Genomic DNA, 21,158 nt, shown 5'->3' with positions numbered 1-21,158 from the left:
GGAAGAAAATGGGATAGTAAATAAAAAGTTTTAGAATTACAGTTAAAGCAACCAAGAAAAGGTAAGACAAAGGGGAATTGGATTCAGTAGTCTGATGTCACGCGCCCGGCAACGGCGGCCATCTTGGTTCTAAACAAAGAAAATCATTACTTTTTATTCTTCATGCTGGCGAGAACTTTTCATTCCCTTTTCATATGCCTTGTGATCAGAATGTGTAAAAGTCAAAACATGATCAAATTGATGGGGTTTTTATCCTCTGGATACGCTTTTAAGCTCGCCGGAGAAATATTTCATATGGCGTCCGCCATTGTTCCGATAGTTTAGAGCCAGTGTTACTAAGTTACCATACGTCATTAGGAAGGAAGTGACAGTACGACTATTGAATCCTATTGGTTCAAATAGGAAAAAGATGTCCAAGAGCACACCATCAAAGTACTTAGATTGAGATCATCTAAAAGTCTCATCCAGTCACAAGCACAGGTCCCAACTAAGAGGGATGCACTCATATGTTTACAAATCATATATAGATAGAATGCGCTTGGCCAAGGAGTTCACAACATTGCCATCCGGAAGTATAACGGACCAACACACAAACTCTGTGTAACCATGAACTTTTATAGTCTGGTTAATACAGTTTAGTGAGAACAACTCACAAACGCGGATGGCAAAAACAATAACAAAGGCCTGAGTGACGTCATCTGCATACTATCTATAGATAATATATAAACAAAACATAATACATAAGAGAGAGATGATTTACGAAACAAAAAATATCATCTCCGAAAAGTCTTAACTATATATTTGACTGTTTCCCTCCCAGCTAGGGTATCCGGCCAGGGCCAGGACAAAACCAAGTAATCTCATTCCAAGACAAAGACAGAAAGCAAGCTGGAAAACAGATAAAGGAAGGTAGAAGACACAGTAAGTGCCTCCCTGCCCACTATGGGAGGTCAGGAACCCCACCCAGTTTTTCAGTTTTGGATCTATACTGTGTAAACATTTGAGTATATCCTCCACAGCGGGGACCCTTTGCTTGTACCTGGATGGGACTTGGAGGTCAAGGTCATGTCAAAACAGGATCATGGATAGATTGGTCGCGGAATCTTCCGTTCACTCTTTGAACCAGTTCCCCTTTGTCTTGCTCCTTCTTCGCTGATTTTAACTTCAAATCTTTGAAATGTCCTCAATCATCTTTTTACTGACGATTGAATGATCTCATAATGTCTGCCACAAAAGCTGTAAAACCCGAAAATTGTTTGTTTGATTTTAAGGGTTTTACGGTGCTAGAAACACGTTTTTTTTTTTGTTTGTTTGTTTGTTGCTTTAGGTCTCTTCCAACACAATTGAGGTTATATGAGAGACCGCTGAAACAAAAAAACAAGCAATCTAACAAAAATAGTACAAATGTAAATCAAAATCATAACCTAAAGATATAAGCTAAATTATAAATAACCAAGAACAAACAGGCAGAAGATTTACAGAAAAAAAAATATCCCCTGTCAAAAATACAATCACAACCCAAAGAAGCAGGATAGGCTAGTAAAGAGAAGAAGAAACGATATCACTATCGGATCGTACACCCATGCGAACATCATAGGTATATGATTCAAGGGTGATGCTCCATCCAACCACCCGCAGAAACACGTTTAGGTCATATCAGCGTGAGTAAAAAGGAAGAAGATTGGATAGTCAAAATATTCTAGATGTGCGATTAAAAGGACTTAAGGAAAAAGTAAGACAGGGGGAAATGGTTCAAATAGGGAACAGATGTAGATTCCAACAGAACACTATCAGTATCATCAGTGTACTTAGTTTGAGATCACCTAAGACTCTCATCCAGACACTAGCACAATATCCCACTAAGAGGAATACACTCAAATGTTTACAAATCATATGTTAAAAATAAATAAAATAACAGTACATAACAGAGAGATGATTTACAAGTAAAAAAAATATAATCTCCCAAATCTATAACTTTACATTTGATTGTCTCCCTCCCAGCCAATGACTCCGGCCAGCGAAAAACTAAGTCTGTCCCCGCGGTTTTTTGCCATTTCAAAAGCCAAAATTTGCCATAAAAAATGGTAAAATTTGCCATCAAAATAGCAAAATTTGTCAAGAATTTGAGGCTATTTTTACAAAAATCAAACAATTAAAACAACATGTATGGTAAAAAATTGACACAAATAGGGCATTTTGTAGAATATTTATTTACATTTTGAATGGTTTGAAATAAATAATATAAATAATAATAATAATAATAATAATAATAATAATAATAATAATAATAATAGCCATCGTAAGTAAGTAAGTAAAAAAAAGGAAGTAATCAAAATATTTTATAAACTATTTAGCTTCTTAAAATTTGGGAAATCGAAGTGAACAATGGCATAAAAAAATTCAAAATTTCAAAAACTAATTAAGGAGAGGAAAAAAATAACTATTCACAAGGAAAGAGAAACAAAATCTATTTTCCAATGGGGGCACATTAAATTTGTATTCTCTACTTACTATCCAATTTTGAGCATTATTATTATTGCTTTATATTTCAATATAGGCCAAATGGGTTTTTGAATGTTTGTTTTTGTTTTGTTTTTAAGGGTTTTACGGCGCTTGCAACACATTTAGGTTATATCAGCGCCAGTGAAAAGGAAGAAAATGGGACAGTAAAAAGTTCTGGAATTACAGTTAAAGCACCTAAGAAAAAGTAAGACAAAAGGGGAACTAGAAACAAATAGGGATCAGATGTAGAATCCAAGAGCATACCACCAATGTACTTAGTTTGAGATCACCTATAAGTCTCATCCGGACCCAAGCACAAAATCCAACAAGAGGAATACACTCAAATGCTTACATTATACATTAAAAATAAATATAATAATACATAACAGAGAGATGATTTACAAGGAAAAAAATATCATCTCCCAAAACAATAACTATGCATTTGACTGTTTCCCTCCCAGCCAGGACTCCGAACAGGGCCAAGTAATCTCATTCCAAGACAAAGACAGAAAGCATGTTGGAAAATAGATATAAGGGGATAGAAGACACAGTATGTACCTCCCTGCCCACTATGGGAGGTCAGGATCCCCACCCAGGGTTTTTGAATGAAAAACATGGAAAAAATCATGCAAAATCATAATCATATCATGAAAACTAAGTGCAACTTGTGGCTAAAAATGAAATTGCATTTTATGAAAAATATTTTAATAGAACACATTTTGTTTACATAAATGATAAATGTGATAAATTTCTAAGGAAAAGAATTAAACTTTGAAAAGTAACATTTTTGAATGCAATAAAATAAAAATAGGAATTTCCTAGTGAAATATCAAATCGTTTGTCAGTTAGTTAGCATTAATTGACTCGATTGTAGATTCTTGAAACTAGATAATTCTATTTTCTGTAGTAGTTATAGACAATCATAATAAATAATAATTTATTACTTACTTAATAAGTAGGTAATGATTCAGAGAAATCATGTTATAAGAAACAAAAGTGTTTGCAGCATAAAAGGATATAAATGTAAAGTATATTTAAAATTATTATCTTATATTATAAATATTAACCTTTTACTATATAAAAAAGACAAAATCATATGAATACTTAAAATATTTCATTGATAAAAATCTTGCCTGGATCTAGGTCTAGACTTATCATCACATATATGTGACAATTTTGCTAGGCTAGGCCATAGAGGTGGGAGGCTAGGCCTAGACATGTTTGTCCGTTATTTAGTGCCAATTTTGGATGCCAGCATTGAAAGTCGCCATCTTTTCACAATTTTTCATAGCTTTTGTTTTTTTTTTAAACAAAAAATCGTCAATTTAGCCTAAAAACGGCGAAATTTGCGGCTTTTTGCTGCCAAATAAAAATTTGCAGCTTTTTGCGGTCAAGGGTGAAATTTGCGGCCGCGAAATACTGCGGGGACAGCTAAGTAATCTCGTTCCAAGACAAAGACAGAAAGCAATTGGAAAACAGATACAGGGGGATAGAAGAGACAGCAAGTACCTCCTCGCCCACTATTGGAGGTCAGCAACCACACCAGAATGTAAGCTTCAATTTAATAACGAAAACAGATAATGTGCATGTTTCAGGTTTTCCCTTTATCAACAAAACAGGATGAATGGAACACTATAGACGAATGGAATAATGTGAATGTTCTTAAGATGAATAAACAAAAACCTTGACAGAGCAGGAAATAGTATGCTTCTTTGTCAGGAAGCACGAATTAAAATAGAACAATAGATATATATATAAAAGTTGTGCAATACTCTTCAATAGTCGTAACGTCACTTCCTTCCTAATGACGCATGGTAACTTAGTAACAATTGCTCTAAACTATCGGAACACTGGCGGACGCTCGTATGAAATATTTCTCCGGCGAGCATAAAAGCGTATCCAGAGGGGGGGGGGGGGAAAACAAAAATTCGATCACGTTTTGACTTTTACACATTCTGATCACAAGGCATATGAAAAGTTCTAGCCAGCATGAAGAATAAAAGTAATGATTTTCTTTGTTTAGAACCAAGATGGCCGCCGTTGCAGGGCGGCGTGACATCCGACTACTGAATCCAATTAATTAAGTCAAACAAGGGGAGGCGGGGAGGAAACGTGTGGTGCAGTATAGAAAGTGAAATATAAAAACGTGTAGACTATTGTTGGAAAATAAATACTATGGAATAGGAAATAAATGAAAGGGATGTAGGTATAAGTATAAGCATTAGTGGTAGTAGCAGCAACAGTAGTACTTTTTGTAGTAGTAGTAGCAGTAGTGGTAGTAGTAGTAGTAGTAGTAGTAGTAGTAATAGTAGTAGAAGTAGTATTAGTAGTAGTAATAGTTGTACTAGTAGTAGTAATAGTGGTAGTAGTAGTAAAAGTAGTAGTAGTAGTAATAGTAGAAGTATGAGGGGTAGTAGTAGAAGTAGTAGTAGTAGTAGTAGTTACATTCAATTTCACATAGTTATTTATAAAAACAAACCAAGGAGGCAGAAAAGTAACGTTAAAATGATCACTGTATAAGACTTTAATTCCTCACATATCAAGAAACTTTAACCAGCCTCCTTCATAAAACATATCCACATACATGGAGGGCTACATATTCTGACATATGAAGGTAACAAGAGATGAAGTGAGTAGGAAAGTGTCAGAAGACGAGAGAGAATTAAAACAATTACGCGGCGTGATGGGGGTTTGAACCCGCGACCTTACTGGTACAACAATTCTGCCTGGCCGGTGAGAGTGTGACTCTACCGTATGAGCTATCCACAATCCCAAAAAAGATCGCCTCTAACTCAGGTCATTATTAGAGCTCTCTCTCTCACCGACTACTTGAGATCGCGGGTCCAACACACACAACCTCTGCGAAGTTAGTTGGCCAGCAATTAAGCTTAATAGCCAATATTCTCAACACAAACATATAACATAGAAACAATTGAGACATTGAGTATGCTCCGGTATTTGGGGTGAGTTTTTAATTCAGAAAAGTGAGTGGAGCAGGCACTTATGTTGGTAACAACAAGAGATGAAGTGAGTATGAAAGTGCCAAAAGACAATAAAGAATTTTTTAAATTTTCGCGGTAGTGATGGGGTTTGAACCCGTGACCTTATTGGTACGACCAAACTCCGCCTGACCAGTGAGAGCGTGACTCTACCATATGAGCTATCCACGATCCCAAAAAAAATCGCCTCTAACTCAGGTCATCAGTAGAGCTCTCTCTCATGGACTACTTGAGATCGTGGGTCCAACACACACAACCTCTGCGAAGTTAGTTGGCCAGCAATTAAGCTTAATGGCCAATATTCTCAACACAAACATATAACATAGAAACATGAAATATGCCAATTAGCATACATACATTCCAAGAGACGATTGTGAATTTTTAAAAAACATTGCTTGGTCTTTGTTTTGGTTTTTAAGGTTTTTACAGCACTTGCAACACATTTAGGTCATATCAGCACCAGTAAAAGGAAGAAAATTGGATAACAAAAGCATTTTAGATGTACAAAGAAAAAAGGAAGACAAGGGGAAATGATTCAAGTAGGGAACTGATGTAGATTCCAAGAGCACACTATCAGTGTACTTAGTTTGAGATCACCTAAAAGTCTCACCCAGACACAAGCACAAGTCCCAACTCAGAGGAATACACTCAAATGTTTACAAATCTTATGTTAAGAATAAAAAAAAATAACAGTACATAACAGAGATATGATTTACAAGGAAAAAACATCATCTCCCAAAACTATAACTATAAATTTGACTGTTTCCCTCCCAGCCAGGGTCAGGATAAAACTAAGTAATCTCATTCCAAGACAAAGACAGAAAAGACTGGAAAACTAGTACAGGGGGATAGAAGACATAGCAAGTACCACCCGGCCCACTATGGGAGGTCAGGAACCCCACCCACCCATAACTCGTAATAACCTGATCACACCAACATTTCTGAGAATGAGAATCAACAAAGAAGACTGAAACAACAAGAGAAGTGCATACCTGCCTACTTGAAAATTTCAAATTAAGTAAGAAATACAAAATTCATCAGTAATTAATGGTCAAATTTCAGTAATACTAAAGAAAACAAAAATAATGATAGATACACACTTTTATATATGTAAATTAAAAAAAACAAGATGGCCGCCATGGATGGGAGCTGTGTCTGAATGCTCTACAAACAGTTATAATAATTGATTTCTGAGACTGGATATCTGTGTTTTTGTATTGAAATTCAAGCCCATGTGTTGATCAATATCTGGGGCTATTCCATTGTGCGCTTTTGGAAGTACCATTGGTGGATAGAATCTTAGTAGTGAGACTTGGACTGAGTGTAAACAAGATAGATTTGAATTTTCAAAATGGCTGACTTAAACATTCAACTGTGAAAGCGTATAGTACACAAGACTTCAAACTCATTAGTGATTTTAGGAACTGTGTGGGCTTTTGAAAGGAATTTATTTTGAGAATACTGTGAGTACATTTGGACTTGTGCATCAGATTGACCAGCGGACTGCCTGTACTCCAAGTCCAAGATGAGTGCTATCCCTAAGACAAGAAGTGGAAGCAGAAGCGGCAGTGAAAATCGCAATCACATTAAACCTTCCAAGGACAGCAATGGAGTTGATTTGAAAGTGGAACCTGTCAAAAGTAAACAAGCTTCTGACAATGAGACCGATTTTCATATATGTATCCTGTGCGATAAAAAATTTACAGAGCAATCTGATAGCCTTTTGCAGTGTGATAGATGTGATGGCTGGGCATGTACTGGCTGTCTGAACATGTCGCCCGAGATGTACTGTGCCATTGCAAGGCCAGACCTTCGATGGTTCTGTGAATATTGTGTGCAACCAGCGCTGCGCTCAGTAAAAACAGATAAAGCCATTGAGGATAAGTGCAGTGAATTTCTTGGAGCTGTAGAAGCTAGAATTTCAAATATTGAATCTGAACTCACACACAAAGCTTCAATAGTGGATCTCAAAAAGTTGGAAAATAATGTGAAGTCACTGGAGGAGAAAATAGGCAAGCTATCAAGCACGCAAAATGAGGTTGAAACAAAGATTGGTGAAGCCACTGCAAATTTAGCATCTGACGGTGTCAAAGAGATGGCTGAATGTGAAGCACGAAAAAACAATCTAATTGTGTTCAATGTTCCGGTTCACAAATGTGATGATCCTGAAGCTCGCAAGGAGGCGGATGCCAAATATTTTCAGAAGCTTTGTAGACAGGGTCTAGAGATTGAGGCAGGAGTTGAGTACAGGAAGATTGTCAGATTAGGGAAAAAGAATGACGATAATAGACCTATGAAGATCATATTAATTAACAGTGATCAAGTATCACAAATCCTAAAAGCAGCGAAGAACCTTGGATCAAAGCCTGAGTTTAAACAAATTAGTATTGGACGTGATCGTACCCCTTTAGAAAGAGAAGAATCGCGAGCTCTTGTCAAGCTAAAACAACAGAAGCAAGCCGAATCAGACAGAAACGGGGAGAAGGCCAGATGGGTCATAAGACATATGAGAATAGTAAACGCCTTCAGGGATACACCAACAGCGGTTATCCTCAACCCGGGCAAGGACAGGATGGAATAGGACGTCCAAAAGCAATGCTAAAATGCATGTGTACAAATGTAGATACTTTGTTAAACAAGCGTTTAGAGTTGTCTCATTTTCTTTTACATGAGCAGCCAGATATTTTCTTTGTATCAGAAGTCTTACCAAAACATTTTAAGTGGGCTGTACAGAAAGCTGAAGTTGACATGGATGGTTATTGTTCATTTTCTAATTGTTTTGACAACCAAATTAACGGCCACAGGGGTATCATCATTTATGTGAAAGAGGAGATCGGTGCACAAGAAATCACCCTGACACCTGACCAAAAGTTAGCTAATGAGAGTTTTTAGATCGAAGTGAAAGTGAGGGATGGTGAAAAATTACTAGCTGGATGTGCGTATAGGTCTCCAACTAGTTCCCCAGAGAACACCAATAAGTTGTATCAGACTATGCTGGACCTTACTAAGGATAGGGCATATGTATTAATCACCGGTGACTTCAATCAACCAGATGTTGATTGGGTAAATGAGCATTAGAATTCTTAGAGTTCTATAGAGACTCTTTCCTCTATCAGCATGTTAAGTCGCCAATGCATTTTCGAGGGGATCAGAAACCAACACTCATAGACCGAGTTTTATCATCTGAAGAGAGCATGGTGAAAAATTTGACTCATAACGCTCCCCTTGGCAAAAGTCATCATCATGTGTTAGCTTTTAACTTTGTGTGTAGCACAAAAATTGAAGTAAAGAAAGAAAGACGGTGTAACTACAAAAAAGCTGACTTTGATAAACTGAGAAAGTGTGTGAATGACAGCAATTTACTTGCCAAAATTCAGGATAAGGATGCAAATGATACATGGAACTGCATCAAAAAGACTGTAGAAACTGCAACTGAGGAATGTATTCCTAAAAGTGGATCAGGGCCTGCAGGCAAACGCAAGACACCTGTCTGGTGGAGTGAGAAGGCTATGTCTAAGTTACGTAATAAGAAACAGACATACAAGAAATACTTGGGAACACTAGACCAGAGAGACTGGCTAGCCTACACAAGAGCCAGGAACCAAGCAAAAGCGGCGTGCCGGAAAGCAGTTCTCGACTATGAAAAGTCTATAGCGCAAGATGCGAAAAATAATCCAAAGGCATTCTTCTCCTATGCTAAGAGTAAGATGAAAGTGCAAGAAGGCCTAGTCGACTTCAAGGACAGTGATGGTAAACTTGTGTCAGCTGACAAAGATAAGGCAAACCTCCTCAATACATTTTTCTGTAGTGTATTCACAAACGAGAGAGTGGGGGATATTCCTAATAGTGAAAAATCTGAAGTTGACTCTTCTCTTAGTGACATTATATTCACTGGTAAAGATGTGTGGAATAAGCTTAAAAATTTAGGCTCCTCGAAATCCTCTGGCCCAGATGGGATACACCCATGTGTACTAAAAGAACTGGCAGAACAGCTAGCAGAACCGTTAGCAGAGTTGTTCAACAAGTCACATAGGGAAGGGAAGCTGCCCAGCATCTGGAAAGATGCAAATGTAACTCCACTTTTTAAAAAGGGTGAGAAGAGCAAAGCAAGTAACTATCGTCCGGTATCATTAACGTGTGTGATTTGCAAAATAATGGAATCCGTGATTAGGGACAAAGTAGTCAAATATTTAATGGAACAAAAGTTGCTGTCTGAGTATCAACACGGTTTTATATCAAAACGCTCATGTACCACTAATTTGTTAGCTGCTCTCGACTCTTGGACTAGGTATTTGGACAGTGGCATACCTGTTGATGCAGTGTACCTTGATTTCGCCAAAGCATTTGACAGTGTTCCACATCAACGCCTTATTAAGAAACTTGGATCATATGGCATCAGTTCATGTTTGCTAGCTTGGATCTCAGATTTCCTGATTGGGAGAATACAGCGTGTTAGGGTGAACGGCAGTTTTTCGGACTGGGCACCAGTATCGAGTGGTGTTCCTCAGGGAAGCTGCCTTGGTCCAGTTTTGTTTGTAATATTTATTAACGATCTTCCAGACGTTGTGGACTCTCTGTGCCAAATGTATGCAGATGACACTAAGGTGTTCACGAGAGTAGACAAGGAAGAGTTCATAACTCAGCTCCAAAGTGATCTTGACAGCTTGGTACAGTGGGCTGATAAATGGCAGCTTAGGTTTAATGCAGACAAGTGCCATGCCTTGCACTTGGGATATAGAAACCCCACCATCAGTACATAATGAGAAAACATGACTCTAGCGAGACTGTCATACTTCAGCCTACTGAAGAGGAAAAAGATTTAGGTGTGTTAGTAGATCAGGAACTGAAGTTCTCTAAGCACATAGAAACCCAAGTAAATAAAGCAAACAGAATCGTTGGCCTCATTAGGAGGTTGTTCACTCATCTTGATAGAGATAACATGAGACAATTGTTCACTGCACTTGTACGTCCCCACTTGGAATTTGGCAATGTAGCATGGGCACCACGACTACAGAAAAACAAAGACCTCATAGAAAGTGTTCTAAGACGCGCAACTCGGGTCATTCCGGGATTCAAAGATCTAGAATACACAGAAAGACTGAAAAAGATAAGAATACCTAGCATGCAGTATAGGAGAGACAGAGGAGACCTAATTGAAGCGTACAAATACACCCATAATTTATACTATGTTAGCATGAGCCCTCTAAATCTTGATTCCACCAGCACCACCAGAGGACACAGATTCAAACTCTCCAAAGAAAGGTGTTCTCTAAACCTTAGGCAGAACTTTTTCTCAGTTAGGGTAGTCGACAAATGGAACTGCCTGCCTGCAACAGTTGTCGACGCCCCTTCATTGCAGGCATTCAAGTGCCGTCTTGATGCTCATTGTGAAACAGAAAAATACTGTTTGTAAAGTTAAATTCAGACACCTCCTTCCACTATGTGGCATGCCCAGTTTTGAGAGACTTGAATTATATACGTTCACGAATGCACAAGAGCAGATAAAAGGCTGTAAAAGCCTACATAAATCTGGACTTATATCATATCATATCATATAAAATAAACTTACCATATAGGCCTACTATTGCCAATGACCCCCGCGATATTAATATGCTTACTGATGACCTAATTTCAACACTGCACTGTGTCTACTGATGAGGGTAAAGTTTCCGTGTCGAGTCGATGACGTCACTCATCGCCAGCCAATGAGGCATTGATATTTTTTATTGTAGCATGCAGTAAATAATGAAAAAAAAATTATTATTTTTTAATTTAACGTTGCAACCATTTGTATCAGTAATATTTCCTCTATTTCCGTAAGTCCGTAATTGTCCTTACACTTCCGTAACAATTACGGACGTTCCCTAATAATAGGCAGGTATGGAAGTGATTATATCAGATCAAAAGTTTGGATCCAAACAGATGAAAGCCATAAAAAAATGAGGTGAGAAAATATATACATTAATAATAATAATAAAAATAATAATAATAATAATAATAATAATAATAATAATAATAATAATATATAATAATAATAATATCTTTATTTCCGTTTTGGAAAATTTGATGCGTAGTATCAAAGCTAATGTTTGTAGTTTTTTCATGCTAATGATAGTCGAATAAAACTATGCACACAAGATTCATTTTTAATACATTTTTTTTTTTTCAATTTTGAAAAGTAGCAAAAATTTTTTAGGATTGAGTGAGTTAAAGTCAGATTCTGCTTAAAGTCGGCCCCAAATTTTCTGTTCAAAGTGTGTTACCATTGATAATGGAATACATAACAAACAATGTGAAATTGAATGTAAGCTTCAATTTGATATACGAAAATAGATAATATGGACTTTTCGGGTTTTTTCCACTTTATCAACAAAACATGTGAATGAAAGAAACACGACAGACGAATCAGATAAAGTTAGAGTCACATGACTGCCATTTGTTGCATTCATCTTGCTTTATTGATAAAGGGGAAACCCGAAACATCCATATTATGTTTTCGTATATTAAATTTTCGTATATTAAATATCAAATCGTGCGGCTATGTGGTCTAGTGGTATGACACTCGCTTTCGGATCGGAAGGTCCTGGGTTCGAGCCTCGCTCGGCGCATAGTTGAGTCCTTGGAGAAGTCTCTTTACTCACATTCTCTCACCGTACTCAGGTGTAAAATGAGTACCTGGCCGTTAACAGCATTGTCTCTGTCCCAAAAATTTGTAATATCGCCTAACAGGCGTCATGTCTCGTCCTACATGTTATGTGTAGCTGTTGGCCAGGGACCCCTTGTAAAGCACTTTGAGCACGTTTAGTGGATAAAAAAAGCTCAAGTTTTTTTGGATTTTTTTTTTTGTTTTGTTTTTTTAAATTGAAGCTTACATTCAATTTCACATTGTTATTCATTTCTTCGAGCTTTGAGCAGCAACGTTTCCATTAATAATGGGTCAGGTCAACCTTGTTTACAATCAAAAATCAACTACCACTACTAATATGTCTTTTATCTTCCATTATTTTCTGGAAGGTTCTGTTCCCTGATGCTGACCTTTTCTTATCAATTTGATCACCCCCCCCCCCCCCTTTTTTTTTCATTATATTTTATTTGTTTTCCACGTTTATTTGTGTACTGTTGTGCTGACGAAGGGTTTGTACCTGAAACGTCCATTGTCTGTTTTGTTCCCATACGAAGCCTCTCCATTTTCACTCTTTCGTTAGTATTTTAAATTCAAACTAATCTTAGGGCGTAATACGTCGTCTTTCGTCGGAGAAGGGTGTATTATTTCATTTTTCATCATAGCAGCCAGGGAAGAAATACATCTTTTTCCCAGGGACGTATAGTACTTCACTGACCATTTGCGGCTGTCCCCTGATTATTTCGGCAGTGGATAACAAGGCATTCACCTGTAATAAGAAGACAAAACAATTATTGAGCTTTAAAATTTTTTTTAAAATTGAGCTTTTATATAGAGCAATATCCACTAAACGTGCTCAAAGTGCTTCACAAGGGGTCCCTGGTCAACAGCAACATTTAACATGTAGGACGGGACATAACGCCTGTCAGGCGATATTACATTTTTTTCGGACAAAGACAATGCTGTTAATGGTCAGGTACTCATTTTACACCCGAGTATGGTGAGAGAATGTGAGTAAAGAGCCTTTTCCAACAACTCAACTATGCGCAGAGTGAGGCTCGAACCCAGGATCATCCGAAAGCGACTGTTATACCACTAGACCACATAGCCACAAAAAAGAAGTAACCTACCAGGTTACCCTCAAACTCAAACCACCAGCAGTTCAAATCTAGTTTCTGTCAGTCAGTCTGTTTTATATTGGAAATTCAATAATATTTCAACACTTCTTCCTTCTTCTTCTTTCAGCTTACCCCACATTTTGCAGGGCTGCCATAATGAATGCCACATCTCCATGCATCTCGGTTCAGAGCATCATCTTCATCCAGGCCCAGTTCTTTCATATCGTCCTTTACCTTATCCAACCATCTAGTCTTTGGGCTCCCATTTTCCTCTTTCCCGCTAATTGTAAGTCCAATACTTTCCTTCCCACGTACTCCCTCTCTCAGGGATAAAATGAGTACCTGGCCATTAAACATGTCTTTGCCCCCCCCCCCCCCCCCCCAAAAAAAAAAATTTGTAATATTGCCTTAAGGACGTCATGCCTTCCCCTGCATATTGAATGTTACTGCTGACTAGGGACCCCTTATTAAGCGGTTTGAGCACGTTTTGTGGATATTGCACTTGATAAAAGCTCAATTTTTTAAAAAAAGTTTTAGGGGGTGGGGGGGGGGGGTATTGTTTTTCCTTATAGCCGTAAATTTAGTTCAATGAAAAATTAATAAAAAAATTTTTTTAAAACAGTGGATCTATTAAAGAAAGCTGACTGCACTAGCATTGAAAGCCAAATAAAAAGAAGAAGATGGCGTTGGCCGGGTCATGTGGCCAGAATGGAAAAAGGGTCACTTCCCAAGACAGCCCTGTACTGGACAGCAGATGGGAAGAGAAAGCGGGGAAGACCCAAAGAAACCTGGCAAAGGACCGTGGAGAAAGAATTAAAGGAAGCAGGCCTGTCCTGGAATACAGCCCCCGCAAAAGCAGCCGATCGCAAAAAATGGAGATGTCTGGTGGATGCCCTATGTGCCTCAAGGCCCGAAGAGGATTGAGTAGTAGTAAGGTCAGACGCAGAAAGTGGAGATGGGTTGGCCATACCCTGCAGAAAGAGCCCTGCAATATAACCAAGCAGGCTCTCGAATGGAACCCACAGGGCAAGAGGAAACGGGGTCGTCCAAAACAGACGTGGAGGAGAAGCCGTCACCAAGATTTGATCGTCTCCAATCTTACCTGGAGTGAGGCAAAGGTCTGTGCCAAGGACAGAAGAAGATGGAAGAGTGCTGTTGAGGCCCTATGGTCCGCCAGAAGCCAAGAGGCATAAGTCAAGTCAAGTAGTAAATAGAATGACATTTTCCCCCTCTTTTTTTCTTCTCTCTCCGCCATACATCTTGAACATAAAAGCAAAAGACTGTTGACAATTTTATGAAATCTGATTGGTTGTTAACTAACTTTCAATGACTCATTGTACTTTGGCACTTACAGACCTGCCTAGTATTACAAAAAATTCGTAGAAATACGAATTTCTGGCTCCAGCTACAGAACTGCATTCTCCTATTTGACTCAATAAATCTTGTTTTGTTTGTTTTTAAGGATTTTACGGCGCTTGCAACACATTAAGGTCATATCAGGAAGAAAATGGGATAGTAAAAAGTTCTAGAATGACAATTAAAGCACTTGAGAAAAGGTAAGACAAAGGGAATTGGTTCAAATAGGAAACAGATGTAGATTCCAAAAGCACACTGTCGAAGTACTTAGTTTGAGATCACCTAAAGTCTCATCCAGACACGAGCACAGGTCTCCGCCAAGAGGAATACACTCAAATAATTACAAACATATAAACATTAAATCAAAATACAGTGCATAACAGAGAGATGATTTACAAGGAAAAAAATATCTTCCCCCAAAATTCTAACTATATATTTGACTGTTTCCCTCTCAGCCAGGGTATCTGGCCAGCGCCAGGACAAAACCAAGTAATCTCATTCCAAGACAAAGACAGAAAGCAAGTTGGAAAACAGATATAGGGGGATAGAAGACACAGTAAGTACCTCCCTGCCCTCTATGGGAGGTCAGGAACCCCACCCAGTAATAAATCTTCTTGAAAAGGAAAGGTTGGCTCCTTAGAACCGATATTCAGGACTGGAGTATTTTCGGACCATGCTGAGGGTAAATTATTTATTTCTAAAGCTGTTTAAAGTCAATTTTTCTTATCTTCCCTTGGAAACTACGAATTTTTGACATTTCAAGTTGGCAGCTCTGCACTTATAGCTTATTGAGAAACTGAGAAAAAGCAACAAACGTCCTGGAAATACCAAGTAGAAGGCACTTTTATTGTGATTAATAAAATTAGTCATGGGGGTCTGATAGCTCAGTTGGTAGAGCATTCACTTCACACACAAAGGGACTGAGATCGATCCCGGGAGTAGTCGATATTTTTTTCTGACCTCCCTTGTCCGTCCACCCAGCAGTGACTGGGTAGCTGAGTATGTTAGATTTGGTGGAAAGCACTTCGCGAGACTAGCATCCTATCCAAAGGATAGCAAGCAATTGCTATTGTCAGTTTCACACTATAAAAACCGGGATAAACTCCGGCTCCATGGGCCGTATGGCTCTTAAGGACTACCATTAGTCATGAATTCCATTAAAACTACTTTATATTAGTCATGAATTCCATTAAAACTACTTTATATTAGTCATGAATTCCATTAAAACTACTTTATATTAGTCATGAATTCCATTAAAACTACTTTATATTAGTCATGAATTCCATTAAAACTACTTTATATTAGTCATGAATTCCATTAAAACTACTTTATATTAGTCATGAATTCCATTAAAACTACTTTATATTAGTCATGAATTCCATTAAAACTACTTTATATTAGTCATGAATTCCATTAAAACTACTTTATACTAGTCATAAATTCCATTAAAACTACTTTATATTCGTCATGAATTCCATTAAAACTACTTTATATTCGTCATGAATTCCATTAAAACTACTTTATATTAGTCATGAATTCCATTAAAACTACTTTATATTAGTCATGAATTCCATTAAAACTACTTTATATTAGTCATGAATTCCATTAAAACTACTTTATATTAGTCATGAATTCCATTAAAACTACTTTATATTAGTCATGAATTCCATTAAAACTACTTTATACTAGTCATGAATTCCATTAAAAAATAATCCCAAACCTTTCTATGGAGATCAAGAAGTTCACAGCTGTAGGCATATTCGGAGAAAATGAAGGTCACGGCTTGGGTGAAATAGCTGCCGTAGTCTGTGTGACGGACTGAGCTGGTACCTGTAGACATAGGAGAGCAATAGGATTCAATAGTCTGATGTCACATCCGCCCAGCAATGAGCAGTTTGGTTCTAAACAATAATAATAATAATAATAATAATAATAATAATAATAATAATAATAATAATAATAATAATAATAATAATAATAATAATAATAATAATGTACTTTATTCATCCAAAAGGAAATTTTTGTAAAGATGTATAAAATGCCGACAATGATACATACATAAACATAATATACGTAAATATAATGTGGTAAAGTAAAATTTTGGTAATAGGTATATATAGTGTAAAATCTGTACTTTTTATTCTTCATGCTGGCTAGAACTTTTTCACATGTCACATGATCAGAATGTATAAAAGTCAACGCATGATCAGATTTATGTTTTTCTCTTCTGAATACACTTTTATGCTTGTCTGAGAAGTATTTCATAAGGGCATCCGCTATTGTTCCAATAGTTTAGAACCAGTTACTAAGTTGCCATTACGAGGGAAGTGATGTCACAACTGTTGAACCCTATTGAAGAAGGTTAAAAAAAAAATAGAAACATTTCTTTTACAACCGGAGCCTTTATTTATATGGAGGTTATGTGGTCTAGTGGTATGAATCGCCCGTGATTTGGAAGGTCCTGGGTTCGAGTTCCGCTCTGAGCAGCGCATAGTGGAATCCTTGAAAAAGGCTCTTTCATCACATTCTTTCACTGTACTCGGTGTAAAATGGGTACCTGGCTGTTAACAACATTGACTCTGTTGGAAAATAATTGTCAAGTCTCGTCCTATATGTTAAATAAATAAAAATAAAATTCCCTTTATTCATCCCATAGGGGAAATTTTTCCCTAGGGTCTATTCCAAGGGAAGACTGGAATAACTCAGGCATCAGTCACAGTACAGCGCCGCAAATTGAACTAGGGCTATGTGGTCTAGTGTTATGACACTTTCTTTTGGATCAGAAAGTCCTGGGTTCGAGCCTCGCTTGGCGCATAGTTGAGTCCTTGGAAAAGGCTCTTTACTCACAATCTCTCACCATACTCAGGTGTAAAATGAGTACCTGGCTGTTAACAGCGTTGTCTATGTCGGAAAATTTTTTTTAAATCGCCTAAAAGGTTTCATGTCTCGTTCTACTACATGTTACAAGTTACTGTTGGTCAGGGAACCCTTGTAAAGCGCTTTGAGCACATTTAGTGGATATCGCGCTATACAAAAGCTCGTTTAAAGCTCAAGATACTTTCGATCATGGAAAGTAATCCCGTTTTCCATGTAGATGATACACACACACACACATACACGCATAGGCACAAACGGTTTAACGCTTTTATAAAATAGATTGAAATTTAAAGTGATTCTCCTTCACTCCAAAACAACAAAGGAGAAAAATTTTGAAAAGCAGACGATACGAAATTAAATTATTGTTACTAAATGTGTGAGTGCATGTCATAATCTGTCGGAAGGTGAAAATTTTGGATTTGCATTTTGTTTTGTTTTTTTGTTCTTTTCATTTTCTGAAAGAATATGCTGACCTGAGCATTTTAATCTTTATTTAAAGTAAATCAGATGATTTTTCATGAAGTTATGGTCAGATGTATGGGAAAGGTATCCAGCAACTTTTCTCAAATTTCATACTTTTTCAACTTGACTAGCTGTAAAAAATATTTAGAAGTGAAATTAAGCTTTGATATTTCCCGAAGATGTATAAAAAGGGTTGATTTAATCATTTATGACAAGAACTCATTTTTGATAAAAATTGACCTTCTTACTAAACTTGGCAATATCTCAGTTCAAACCTTTTCATTATCTGACTGATTATGTCATTCACCGTTACAAATTGAAAAAAAAAAACCTAAACAAAACAAAATTTAGACAATGCAGGAATTAGTAAACAAAAAATGAATAAAATAGCTTCAAAAAAGAACAAAATACCAAACACGGAACGTTTTGGGCTGAAGACCCTTCTTCAGCCAACAACAAAAAGCAAAGCAAACATAAATACATGACTAAATTCCAGATCAACGACAAAAACTATTTACCACAACCTTCTGTGATAAGATCTAGGAATGGAAACAAAAAGAGACGTTTACTTTGTAACTAAGGACGTGTTGAATTGAGCGGAATATTAAACTACGCAAAAAAAAAATTTTGGTGCATAAAAAAAAAAAAAAGAAGACTAGAATAAAAATAGGTGTGTGTCAAATGTGTCTGTTGAGATCAATCTAATAAGGCAGTGAAAATAATAATCCAGAAGTATGACGCATGTTAGGTCAGCATTGGAAATGGTAGGTCATTATTTGAGGTTTTTCAAAATAATGAAGAATTTTTAAACTGTAACAACAAGAGATGAAGTGAGTAGAAAAGTGCCAGAAGACAATATGGAATAACCTAAGTTTTAAAACTAGATCAGCCCTTCATTTGAAATTTTTAAAAAGAATCTGAAAACAGAACAAAAATGTTTCGCGGCGGTGATGGGGTTTGAACCCGCAACTTTATTGGTACGACAATTCCGATTGGCCGGTGAGAGCGTGACTCTACCGTATGAGCTATTCACCAACCACGGGTTCATACGGTAGAGTCACGCTCTCACCAGCCAATCGGAATTGTCGTACCAATAAGGTTGCGGGTTCAAACCCCATCACCGCCGCGAAACATTTTTGTTCTGTTTTCAGATTCTTTTTAAAAATTTCAAATGAAGGGCTGATCTAGTTTTAAAACTTAGGTTATTCCATAACCGAGGGGCACTGATACAGAAAGCTTTACTGTTAAATCTGTTAGAAAATTTAGAAAATTTTTTTAAGAATATATTTTAAGGGTTTTACGGTGCTTGTAGCACATGAAGGTCATTTCAGCACCAGTAAAATGAAAGAAAATTGGATATTACAAAAATTTTAGATTTACAATGAAAAGCAAACAAGAAAAAGTAAGACAGAGGGGGAAGCCTTTCAACTTTACTAAAATAACTCTTTCTGAGATTCCAACATGATCTAAATAGCACTTAGATGTTGATTTGTCTAAAATAATTCCAACTCCCTTCTCATGTTGACATTTAGTGATCTCAAACTAAGTACACTGGTAGTGTGCTCTTGGAATCTACAGCTGTTTCCTATTTGAATCAATTCCTCTTTGTCTCCCTTATTCTTGGAAGCTTTAATTGTAATTCTAGAAATTTTTACCATCCTATTTTCTTCTTTTTTAATTGCGCTGATATGACCTAAATGTGTTGCAAGCACCGTAAAACCCTTAAAAACAAACAAACAAAAGACCCAGAAAGATAATATATATAAATAATCTAACTGTTTCCCTCTCGGCTAATAATAATCATCATCATAGCTTGTCACTCCGACAGCGAACCCACTCCACAGCATCTGTGGAGCAGACTCTTAGGTCATGGTCAGTGCAGCTGGGCCCATCCTGGCATTCTCAAAGGATGTGTTCCATCGTCTGCTCTGGGCATCCACATGTACACAAGCTTGTCTGGGCATCCCCCACTTTTTCATGCTTCCAACTGTTCTCCCAAGTTTTGCCCGTGCTCTGTTCAGTGTTACCCATTCATTCTTGGGGAGGTCAGCTAATAATAATAATAATAACAATGGACTGTAATCTTTGAAGTGGTGCGGCTATGTGGTCTTGTGGTATGACACTTGCTTTTGGGTCAGATGGTCATCCTGAGTTCGAGCCTTGGAAAAGGCTCTTTACTTACATTCTCTCATCATACTCAGGTGTAAGATGACTACATGGCTGTTAACAGCATTGACATTGTCGGAAAAAATTGTAACAGGCATCACGTCTTGTTCTCTGTTTCATGTTGCTGCTGGTCAGGAATCCTTTGTAAAGTACTTTGAGCATATTTGGTGGATATTGCTCTATCAAAAAGCTCAATTAAAAAAAAAAATTTTTATATAGAGAGCACAATATCCTCAACCATAAGGCTCTTGGCGCTTAACATCAACACAAAACATAATTAAAGAAATTACATGACATCAAAAACGAAATGTTTTTAAGGATTTCTTGAACAAAGACAATAATTTGGACTCCCTGATGCTCTGTGGGGTGGTGTTCCATACAGACGGACCAAAATGAGAAAAGGACCTTGTTCCTGCCTTTGTACGATGCATAGGATAGCCAAACAGGTGGTGTCATTGGAGGAATGCAAAGATCGGGTTGTCAAATATTTCTTAAAGAGTTCAGTATGGTAGGGAGGGGCAGTATTTTCAGACAGTGATAAACTAGGACTCATGCTTTGAATTTTTACCCTTTTCTCAACAGGCAGCCTGTGTAATCTTCTAAGCAGAGGTGTGGAAGAGTCTATCAAATATTTTTCTCCATCAGCTGGTAGTTGAGATTTATGCATTTTCAATGTGCGGCTATGTGGTCTAGTGGTATGACACTCGCTTTCGGATCGGAAGGTCCTGGGTTCGAGCCTCGCTCGGCGCATAGTTGAGTCCTTGGAAAAGGCTCTTTACTCACATTCTCTCACCGTACTCAGGTGTAAAATGAGTACCTGACCGTTAACAGCGTTGTCTCTGTCCCAAAAATTTTTGTAATATCGCCTAACAGGCGTCATGTCCCGTCCTACATGTTAAATGTTGCTTTTGACCAGGGACCCCTTGTAAAGCACTTTGAGCACATTTAGTGGATATTGCGCTATATAAAGCTCAATAATTGAGTGTTAAGCGTACCGTCCGGTGATTTGAACACAAAGACATCGCTTGGTATGTCATCCTCTGACAACGCAAGAGA

At 37.4% G+C, this 21,158-nt stretch overlaps 1 protein-coding gene across 1 annotated transcript in view; it reads right to left on the bottom strand.

The window, feature by feature from the left end:
- Positions 1 to 5,902: 5,902 nt before the first annotated feature.
- The window catches only part of LOC144969936 (caspase-3-like), a 35,860-nt gene continuing 20,604 nt past the window's right edge, over positions 5,903 to 21,158 (bottom strand). The window contains exons 7-9 of the mRNA XM_078909019.1: positions 21,098 to 21,158; positions 16,318 to 16,427; positions 5,903 to 12,892 (exon numbers count right to left, since the gene is read on the bottom strand). The exon at positions 21,098 to 21,158 is cut by the window's right edge and continues 65 nt beyond it. Of these exons, the coding sequence (XP_078765145.1) occupies positions 12,773 to 12,892; positions 16,318 to 16,427; positions 21,098 to 21,158 (291 nt within the window). The 3' untranslated portion in view covers positions 5,903 to 12,772. The remainder of the gene's footprint in view (positions 12,893 to 16,317; positions 16,428 to 21,097) is intronic.

The sequence above is a fragment of the Berghia stephanieae genome, chromosome 4 (assembly GCF_034508935.2).
Source record: "Berghia stephanieae isolate SIO BIC M18660-M18661 chromosome 4, UCSD_Bste_1.3, whole genome shotgun sequence".
NCBI lineage: Eukaryota > Metazoa > Mollusca > Gastropoda > Nudibranchia > Aeolidiidae > Berghia > Berghia stephanieae.
This window is presented reverse-complemented; position numbering and strand designations above follow the sequence as displayed.